At 66.5% G+C, this 10,560-nt stretch overlaps 1 protein-coding gene across 1 annotated transcript in view; it reads right to left on the reverse strand.

Annotated features, from left to right (window-relative positions):
- RBFOX3 (RNA binding fox-1 homolog 3) overlaps positions 1 to 581 on the reverse strand; it is a 37,535-nt gene extending 36,954 nt beyond the window's left edge. The window contains exon 1 of the mRNA XM_025193360.1: positions 354 to 581. Coding sequence (XP_025049145.1) covers positions 354 to 371 — 18 coding nt within the window. The 5' untranslated portion in view covers positions 372 to 581. The remainder of the gene's footprint in view (positions 1 to 353) is intronic.
- Between the last annotated feature and the right edge of the window lie 9,979 nt (positions 582 to 10,560).

The following is a 10,560-nucleotide window of genomic DNA, read 5'->3' on the forward strand; positions in this document are numbered from 1 at the left end:
CCTGGCCCTGCTGCAGCAGGCCCCCCATGGGGAGGCTACCGGCCTGCTCCCCGGTGCCTGGCAGAGCAGCCGAGGCAGAGGCCATGGGTCAGGGCGTCCCGGGGGCCCTCAGCTCACACCTGCTCCCAGGCTGGAGCTGCCCTTGCCCGGGAGGGGAGACACAGGTCCTCTCCCAGCTCCCCAGGCCTGTCTCCAGCGAGCAAACACCTGATCCTCCCCGATTGCCTACAGGAGGGGAGGATTTCCCTGGCAGGCAGCAAAGTTCCCGCAGCCGAAAGCAGGAGCCGCGGGATGCGCCCGTGCCCCAGCCCCAGCCCCATGAGAGGGGAGAAGCCCCGCGGGGCGGTACCTACCCAGAAATACATCATCATGTTGGCGGCAGGGGCAGGCAGGGGCTCCCTCGGGGAGAAGCGGGCAGTGGGCCGTGGGGCTCCCGGGCGCTGTGTGCAGCCGGGACGTGCTCCTCAGCGGTCTCGTGGCCCCCAGGGCTCCTCGGCTGGCCCGGGCCGTCCCTCACTGGCACTGCTCGGTCGCTCGCCGCGGGCCGCCACGCGCTCTGGGGTTGGCCATCGGGGTCCGACGCGCCGGCGCTGTCTGCCTCCGGACACGAGGCCCGGAGAGAGGAGCCTGCTCCGGGCAGGGGGAAGGGAGCTGTTGCAGGGGAGCTCGCTCAGCGGTGCAAAGCAGGGAGGGACCGAAAAATAAATCCCCTCTGTTGTCTCGAAGAGGAAAGAGGCCAAGAGAGGCTGGAGCCGCTCCTCCTGCAGAGGCAGAGGCAGAGGCAGAGGCAGAGCGCGGCTGGCGGGGAGCGTGGCGCAGCCGGGAGCGCAAGTCCGGAGGGAGGCCAGCGGCCGGACGGGGGGCGAACGCACAGGTTGGTGGGGGGCAGGCAGGGCCGCGTGGCAAGGAGCGGGCGCGGAGGCTCCCGTGCTGACACGCCACGCCGCGCCGCGGATGTCCTGCCTCAGCAGTTTTCCAGCTCCCCTGTCAATGAGGGAATCGGCCGCTCGCGCAATTAACCTGCGAGGTGCCAGCTGGCTCCCGCCGCGCTGGCTGCCGTTGGGGTGGGGGGCTCCTCCTGCTCCGGAGGGGCCGGGTCGTGGCCCTGCTGACGCCCCTGGCACCTCCCAGGGCTGCGCAGCACGCGCCGCGGGGGCTGGCCTGGCTGCATCCAAGCATGCAGGATGTGAGCCCTGGCTTGGGGTGGCCACGCTGCCTTCCCCCCGGGGCAAAGACGTTGCAAGAGTGGCTCCTCGCCCGCATGGCTGTGGGAGGGGTCCCTGCTCAGGATCAGGGCCTCAATGCCGGGTGGGGTCGGAGCCTGGGAAACATAGAGACCCCGCCGTGGGCTTCCCATGCTGCAGGAGGACAAACCGGGGCACTGGGCAGGAAAGCCGTGCCCGAGGCTGTGAGCGAGGACAGGGGAAAGACAGGGACCGGCACCAGGAGCCGTGAGTGCCATGCCCACGCGCAGAGGGGCACGCCAGTCTCTGCACCGGTGCGGTCCAGCTCTCGCGCTGCACCCATGCTGCGCCGCCCTCCGCCGGCTGACCCAGCAGCGCCTGTTGCCGCCCGCCGTGCCCGTGACGAGGCTACCACATGCCCGCTTTGCCCCGAGCACGCGGGACCACCTGCCTGTGCCGCTCATCACCTCCGCCCTGCTCTGGAGACGCAGCAGGAGCTCCACGGGCCCCACGGCGCAGGCAGCACGAGGACCCCCGCGCAGCAAGCCAGGCGCGGGTGTGAGGAGCACATAAATCAGAGGCCGGGCAGGAGAAGGAGGGAGCAGGCACGATGGGTCTCTGGGGCCCCGGGGCGAGGCACCGTGCCTCCAGCGCAGCAATAAACCGAAACAACACGCTCAATAATTCAGCACCGGGAGCTGGCGATAAAGCAGAAGAGCCACCGGGGCCTGCAAAGCGGAGATGCTTCGGCCCCTGCCCCAGCCCAGCGTGGAGCAGAGGGTGCTTTGGGGGGCAAGAGGGATGCGGGGCAGGAGGATGTCGGCTGGGGTCCTGGCTGGGTCCAGGGGAGCAGAGGGAGCTCCTTGCTCAGTCTCCCCGCATCTGCACGGTGCCCCTTCCTCCTGGAGCGTGCCCGCTCCCGGGGCCTGGCATCCACCTGCGGCTGGAGGGGCAGATCCAGGGAAGAGGGGTAGAAGCAAGACCCAGCATGGAGCCACTGTCCGAGGCTCCTAGTGATATTCTCACAGGCGGCACCAAATGGCACACCAGCCTCCCGGGCATCCCCGTGGGGCTCACACAGCAGTGCCCAGCAACAGCCTTGCTAGGCACGTCCTCCTGCATCGCCTGCAAAGCTGCAAGACGGAGGAGAGAGAGGCCGCGGGCGGCAGCAGGGAAGGGCCAGGCAGGGCAGGAGAGGTCACTGGGGTTGCATGGCGCAGTCCAGCACTCCCATCTCCACACGTGCAGGAAGCAGCCCCCAGGCCACTGGGTTGCAAAAGCCCCAGGCACTGCAGGAGATGCTGCTGCGTCGAAGGACCGCATCCCAGAGCAAGCTGCCCGAAGCGAGGGCTGCTCTCTGGCACTCTGTGCCCGCAGCCCCAGGGCTCCCATCCTGCCGTGCCCCATGCAAACCCTCCCGTACCGGAGCAGGCCAACTGGAGGAGAAACCCCTGTCTGGCTGCGCTGCCTTTGCTCCTCTCGGCTCATTTTGGGCCTCAAGAAAGAGCCTTTGCCCAGGCCAGATGCTGCTGCTCCAGAGCATGGCTGTGCCGTGGAAGTGGCATGGGAGGGAGGGCCAGGCTGGGCACCCTTGCTGCGGCCCCCATCCCAGCAGGCACAGGCTGCGGCAGCGGCAAGACAGAAGACTTTGCACAGACACCTGGTGCCCCACTGCTGTCTGCACGAGTCCACCCATCTCAGCCCCAGCACGGCGCTGAGGACTCTGCTTTGCACAAGAACTTTCACCAACCGCGATGGAAAACAGGCAAGAGACACAGTTTGCAATGGTGTTGCAGAGAGCTTTGCACAAACGGCCAAGGGAACACTGTCATTGGCACTGGGCACCCTCGTGCATGGCTCTACCCCGGACAGCCCTGGCACCGGAAGAGGATGGGCACACGCGGGTTGCCCATAACCAGCAGGACTGGAGGAGCTGGTGGGCAGAGTCTGGTCATGCCCCGGGCAGGGGGCTGCTCGCGTGTGAACACCCAGCTCATGGGCACAACGGCGTGCACACCAGTACAAGTGCATGCATGTGCACCACCTCCTCAAAACCACGTGGCTTAAGGCTCACGTGGCCTGTCCTTGCTGTTGCTTGGGGGAGGGGGTGCCTGAGCTGGGGGCAGTTTGTTTCCTGCAGGACAAGGAGAGATGCAGCTTTGGTGCCTCGTGTCCCTGTGCCACGTACCTGCCCTCTCCCAGCCTGGCCCGTGCCACCAATCCCTGCGGTGGTGCCGGTGCCAGCGCCCGCTCGCACGCCCTCCCACCCATGACTTGGAAGGAGCCGTCAGTCCGAGCAGAGGTCGGATGCTCCCGCCTGCTCCGTGCTCTGGGCTGCGACCTTGCTCCAGCGCAGTCAATGAGCCGTGACAACAACTCAGTGAGCCATGACAAATGACTGTCCGAGACCCGCGTGCCTGGCCAGCCCTGTGGTAACTAGCCCCTGGGGAGACGTGCCCTCTGCAACCCATCGCAGCCTGCTGGGCCCTCAGTGCTTGTCAGCGGGCCAAAGCGGTGCCCACCAAGGGCTCACACGCACCCCACCATGCAGCAAGGAGCACGCAGGTGAGCTGCACCATCCCTGCCAGCGCTTTGCTCCAGCCCGCAGCCGTGCCTCGGGGCTGCGGTGGTGCCCGTGAACTATGCCTTGTCTGAGGAGCTCCTGGCTGTGAGCACAGAGAAGACCACCCATGCCACCCTCTCTACTAGGTCCTTGTCCATGTACGAGGGCCCCAGGCCGGGTCTCTCCAGGTGCACCCCCGTGTCTCTGCTCCTCCCCCTGCCATGGCACTCGCAGCCCCGCTCGTCCCTGGGCCACCCCTCCCGAGAGCCCGGCACATGCAGGTTGAGGCCAGGTCTCGTAACCACGTGGCTCTCCCGCCTGCACGCCTGGCCAAGGCTTGTCCTCCGGCGACGACCATCGATGCCTGGAACGCTGCCCCGGCCCTGCTGCCTTCGGCCCTGCCCCATCCTGCCTGTGCACGGCCACCGGCTCCTTGTCCCAACCTCGCATCCTTCTGCCGGCTCTTCCTTCCCAACCAAGGCTGCGGGTGTGCTTGGAGGGCACTCTGCCAGGCCTCCTGCCATCCCCAGGCCGGCCTGTGCCTCTGTTCTCCCAGCAACATCCACCCCGGCATCCTCTCTCCCGCACTTCTCCCCTTTCCCGTGGACGTGGACGCAGCAACACTCACGGAGCAGCCCCGAAGGCCGGCAGCCGTGGGAGGGCTCGTTCCCCACCTTGCTCCTGCCCCCCTTCACCCTCCGGCTTGCCGCTCTGCCTGCTGGGCACTGCCGCGCTCCTGGCTGCAGGATCCCAGGGACAGAGCCGTCCTGCCCAGCCTCACAGTGGCTGGCTGCACCAGACTTTGCTCTGTGCCATGCACCACTAAGGACTGCTGCCAGGCAAGCGAATGCTTGCAACCCCCCGGCGGGTCACAGCACAGGAGGAACTGCAGGCAACCCAGGCTGCCAGCGGCCGGAGAAGTCCCCGTGTGCTCGCCTCGCTGACAGGATGACCCTGCATGCAGTGCCGTGCGGGTGCGCTGTGCATGCCAGTCCTGCTGTATCTCCCCCGGGATGCGGAGAGGCCTTGGTCCCCAGCAAAGTCAGGCCATTGTCCTCTGCACCGGGCTCTCTGGAGAGCTGCGTGCCCCCAGGAGCCCGCCCGAGCCTTTGTTGCACCTGCCCCTGCAGACGGGCTGGCTTGGGGATGCAGGGGCAGTCCAGCCCATCATGATTTTGGACAGAGGCACGTGTCACCCGGAGCCCAGGTGCTGTCCAGGGGCCTCATTCCCGCAGACGGCAGACCGGGCCCTCGCCAAGACGCAGGGAGCGACCCCGAGCGGCGCGGGCTGGGGAAGACGCGCGGTGTGACCAGACGTCGGCATGCCTCCAGCAGCGCAGACCCCCTCCTGAGGCCAGGCCTGCCCCTGGATACCCAGCCCGTTTGAGCCCTGCACCTGGAGGCACCGGCCAGGAAAGCCGGGGGGCAGCCGCGGGGTGCTCCTTGCACCAGGCAGGGGAGCAGGCCGCACACGCGCCGCCCTTCTCCAGCCAGCAGAGCCCCAGGCCCCACCGGCCCCCTGGACGCTGAGCCCCTAGCCCAGCGGTCCTGGGCCGTCCTCAACTCCAGCCCCGCGGAAGGTGCCAGCTCCGCTTTTGGATTACGGAAAACACGAGTGCTGCAAAGACCCCAGCAAAGCCCCGGCAGGGCAGCGCAGTGGTGCCACTGGATTCCTACTGAACTCTCGCGGCACCCCGGTCGAGCATCACCGACCTGGCCAGAGCAGGTGTGGGGGGTGCTGTGCCAGCAGGACAGGTGCTAGGAGCCAAACCCAGCTGCAGCTGTGCCCTTGGCCCTGGAGGAAGCACCAGCGCCAGCACCAGCCCTGCCGCAGCCTGGCCGCTGGGGAACCCCGGGCGCTGCGAGGCGATCCCCCCGCCCTCCGCGGAGCCCGAGAAGGGAAGTGTCGGTACCTGTTGTTCAGCCACGGTCCCCTGCGGCGCTCACGCTGGTCTCGCTGAGGAAAGAGAGAGGAGGAAGAATCAAAATCAATGCTCATTACCGCTAACTTGCTTACAGTCAATGCCATTCGCTCATTGACTGGCAGCGGCTCTGAATAGGAGGAATTATCTCCCTCCGAGTTCTGGGAAGCTTGCCCTGCTTACGAGCTCGCGGCCACCCGGGGCACGAGCTCCCCTGGCAGCGGCCTGGCACCAGCCTCCTTCCTGAAGGGCGTCGAGCGCTGGCGCGTGGGACGCGGGAGCACCCTGGCAGCCGGAGCGGCGCGTGCAGAGAGGAGCCTGCAGCGGGGCCGGCCTGCCCGCCAGCCGCTCTCCCAGCCCCAGACCTCTCCATGCACATCACCGAACCCCCCCAAAGCGGTGCTTGCACTCAGCTTACAGACGAGAAGCGCGAGCTCTTTCTAGCCGCGCCCCCTGCTTTCTTAGCCCTTGGCTGAAAAGTTTCCCAGCTCTTCCCTGCAGCCGCGAGGGCCGAGGGCTGAGAGCCTCTCCTTTACAGCCACGACCTGGGAGTCTCCAGCAATCCCCTGACTCCGGGAGCTGGAGCGGGGAGGAAAGGGCCATGCTGCCAACTTGCAGGGCAACGGCCAGGGTGGGAAACAGCCCAGGAGAGCGGTGGATTTGGGGGCCAGCACCGGAGTGGCGCCCAGAAGAGCCCGTGCCACACGCTAGCACCCAGCCGGCTTCCTGGGGCGTGCGCCAGGCTGCTCCGTGCCCTGCGGGTTGCAGGCGCAGGGCAGCTGCGCGCCTGGCCCGGCACTGCTCCAGCACGTGGCGCGGACCCCAGCCCCTCGGCCCCGCGGGCCACGACGGAGACTCCTCCGTGGGAGGAAGGGAAGTGATTCCCAGGCGCTGGTGTTAGCAAACACGGCTCTCGGCAGCGCAGCGGGATAATCAATTATGGTAATTCCTGCCTCAGTGAATCAGATTCATGGAGGAACACAGCTCATTAGGCTGGTGCTGACTTCCATTAGCGCTCTGATGATAAAAACCCTCCGGAAAGCTCGAGCCCAGCTAGGCACATTTGCCAGGCTCCGGCGGCCGAAGGCCGAGGTATCCCCCAGCCGTGTCCCGAGGACGTGGCCTGCTGGGGGCGAGAGCCTCGTCCACGGCCTCCCCCAGGCCACAGAGGGCTGGACGCAGGCAGCACGCTGGAGATCGGGCTCAGGCCACCTGCAGCCCCGGTGAGAAACACGGCGGGGGCACAGCTTTCACTGCAGGAGCTGATGGCTCCTATTGCAGCCTCAGCCCAACTTCCAGCCCTGGCAGTGCCGCGCGTCCTCGTTTCCCATCCAGCCCGGCTGCGGGGAGAGGGTCAGCCTCCCTCCCGGGGCCCTCCAGCCCTGCTCCCTGCCCTGGGCACTCGGTCGGGCATCCAGGACCCCCCCCGCCCCCCGGGCATGCGACAGGAGGGCGAGGGTGGATCCCGGGGGGAAGCAGCAGGTCTGTACGGGAATGAGCAGCCAGGCAGGAATCAGTCCAGCTTCCACGCACGCTGGCGGGCGATCGGGATTCCCTCTCCCCCGATCCCGGCATCCTCTCTCGCTAGAAGGGGGCGGGCAGCCACGGGGGTAGGAGTGGGGGAGCTCAGCCACAGTATGCGTGGGCACACGCTCCGGGGAGCCGGCGCCCGCCTGATCCCCCCGGGGCAGCACCCGCCTCCCCTCCAGCTCCAACGGGAGCCTCCAACCCGCTCCCCCCAGCTCCAAAATTAATTTGGCTTTTAATTAAATTCATTAGCAAAGATTATCTGGCTGAGGAAAAATAATACCCCGGCCCTCCCCCACAGCCCTCTCTATTTATATCCCTATATACATAAGCAGCAGTGAATATTTCTTTATGGGCCATTAAAGGTGTAATGTTTAATTTATCGCCGCGCTCTCTGGCGGGCAGGATGACCAGGCGCGGTGTCAACACTTTTAATTAAATGAGAAGGGGGTTTGAACAGAGGGAAGATAAAAAATGCCACGTTCCCAGCAGCTCTTCCAGGTGCCGGCTGGAGGGCAGGTGGAGGCTGGCGCTGCCCCCGGCTGAGCTGGCACCGGGGCTGGCGGGTGCTGCCCGGTCCTGAGAGCGCTCAGCACCTGCAGGCAGGCTCGGGGGGGCCAGGACATGCTGCGTCCACACAGAGAGATGCTGCAGCCAGCGGGGCTTGGCTTGGCAAGTAAGAGCCCTCTCCAGCTGCTGAGCACAGGAGTTCGGGTTCGGGTTCGGGTTCGGGCCCCCCAGCACTGCCAGCTGCAGGCAGCCCATCGGCGCCAGCAGAGCCGACCAGAGATGCCTTGCAAAGGGATGCCCGTCAGCCCCCGTGGCACCCGGAGCTGAGGCCAGTGTGACAGTCATGGTACACCTCCCTGGGAAGCGCTGCAGGGCGGGAGGGCACCGCCGGACTACCACGTGGCGCCAGCCGGCACGGCGGAGCTCCAGCGTTCAGCACCGCGGTGCCGGCAGGGCGCCCCGGGGCACACAGGGTGCAGTGCCCGTCTCTCCAAGGCTGTAGCAGCCCCGAGCCAGCTCAGAGCAAGCTGCTGAAGGGGCCACCTCCGGGGCCAAGGTCCCGGCTTGGGGGCTCACTGCTACCTGTGACCCCTGGATCCTTCCCGGCCTGTCCTGAGCTGTCCCTACAGAGGTGGGAGCCACGTGCACGGTGGCGGGGGTCCACGGGACCCGAGGCAGCCACGTCACCTCGGGCCGGGGCGTGGGGCTGGGCGGGCGGATGCCTGACCCCAGGCATCAGGACAGGTAGGACCCCTGCGCTTGCCTCCTGAGCCCCTCTGCGGGGCGGCCTGGGGTGCTGGGGCCGGGCGGGAGAGGAGGCCGGTGGCTGGAGCGAGCAGCTTCCCAGCCGTGGGGCGTTTCATCTTACGGGAGCGATTCAATCTCTGTGTAACGCGATGAGTCAGCAGCTGGCTGTGGAGGGGCCGCACGTTCAGCCACAGGCGCTTGGCTCCAGCGGAGCAGCTTCGAGCTCCTTCCCCGCCCGCGTTTCTCACCCCGCGGCACGGCCCGGCCCTCCGCCATGCGCGCGCGGGCTGCCCGCAGCCCCGGTCATCCAGCCAAGGAGACAGGGTTGGCCCTGGGCCCCGACTGCCGGTACCATCCAGCCTCCGCTCTTGTCCTGCCCAGCACCGGGTGACTCGCGGGCAGTGTCCCCGCTTCCCTCTCTGCCGGGCGCTCCAGGAACAGGCGGGCAGGAGTATCGCAGAGACCCTCGTGAGCGCCGTCCGTCCCCAGGCCGGCGTGCCAGCTCCACCTGCATGTGCCGGCAGGACCCCCGCGAGCCCACGGCCAGGCCACCTTCCTGCACCCCGGGCTGCCCGCTCCCATCCCAGAGCCAGGTCGCAGGCAGGGAATATTAGAAATTAAAAGAGAAAAACCGAAAACTCCCCACAAAGCAGGTTTGCCTGCACCGGCCGGTGCCTCGGCGAGCCAGGGAACAGCGTGGTGATGGCACGGTGCCGCTCGCTAAAAGCATGAGTGTCACTAAATCAATAATTCATTTACTTTAATGAGATAAGTACTTTGAAAACTAATTGCAAACCTGCTCCATTTACTCCAGCCCGTTATAGCCCTTAATGTAAATGGCAGGAGCGCGGCTGGAGGAAGGGGAGAGGCTTTCGCTGAAGGTACTATGTCATTTCTCGCCCTTCTTCTAAGAAAGAGAAATCTCAGGCGCAACCGAGAGCAGAGGAAAGCCCAGTCGCCGGCTCCGTCCGTCCGGGCAGGTGCTAGTGCCCGGCCGCGCCCCACCCCAGTCACACCTGGGGGGCTGGGAGCAAGGGGCATCGCATGCTGCTAGAGACGGTGCAGCGCGGCGAGGCCCGGCGGGGGCACGAGCCCCGGGATGCTGGGCACGGCGCTGGTGGGCAGAGCTCCTCCCGGGGAGGCCGCAGGAGCGGGAGCTGCGGCTCTGTGCAAACGAGCGAGGAGCAGGAAGCAGACTCGGTGCCAGGGCGACCGACGGTGGGAGCGACTCATGCCCGCGGGGTGTGATGGGCAGGGCTGTCCCCGCCACCCTGGGGACTCAGAGCCGCTGGTCACAGCGCCCTGTCACCAAGGCCCCGCACACGGTGCTTCCCCGCACCACAGCTCAGCCTGGCTGCCGGGGCTCCTAGGGCGCATAGCTTGGGTCATGGGGGAAGAGGTGCAGAAGCCCAGGGCTCTGCCAGGGCCCCCGGGGGGTACAGCTCACTCGGACCAGCTCTTATGGCTCAAATCTGCACTCGAAGAACGTGCCTGGGGGAAGCCTACCCGGCGGCCCAGCCCTCCCAGGACATTAGCTGGCATCTCCCTTCCCCGGCTGGCAGAGCTGGGGCGAGCGGCGGGTGCATTGCCAATCCCCGCCAGCTCCAGATGCTGCAGAGGAGCCTGAGACTTGGGCCAGGCCCTTGCAATGGAGCAAGACGGGCTCCTCGAGTGAGAGCTTGGACCAGTCGAAGAACGATAACCTGCCGAATACAAATATGATGCAGAATAGTCACAGCAGGGACGATCCCCTCCCAACAGCCCATGTAGAGCTGGCGAACGCACAGCTAGAGAGGCTGGGTCTCTATAAGTCGGCAGGACCGGGCGAACTCCGTCCGAGAGCGCTGAGCAAACCAGCCGAAGTCATCGCGGGATCGCTGGTGAACTCTTGGAGAATTTGTGGCGCTCAGGAGGGTCCCACAAGGCTGGAAGAGGGCCAGTGCTGTGCCCGTCTTCAAGAAGGGAGGAGAGAGGACCCAGGGGACTGCAGCCTGACTTCAATCCCAGGAAACTCCTCAAGGAGTCCATACGCGATAAGCTAGTAGAAGGCAAAATCCCGAATGACGGCCAGCACAGTTTTGTCCCGGGTAGGTCATCTCTGCTGAAC

Source organism: Alligator sinensis, unplaced genomic scaffold (assembly GCF_000455745.1).
Source record: "Alligator sinensis unplaced genomic scaffold, ASM45574v1 scaffold1565_1, whole genome shotgun sequence".
NCBI lineage: Eukaryota > Metazoa > Chordata > Crocodylia > Alligatoridae > Alligator > Alligator sinensis.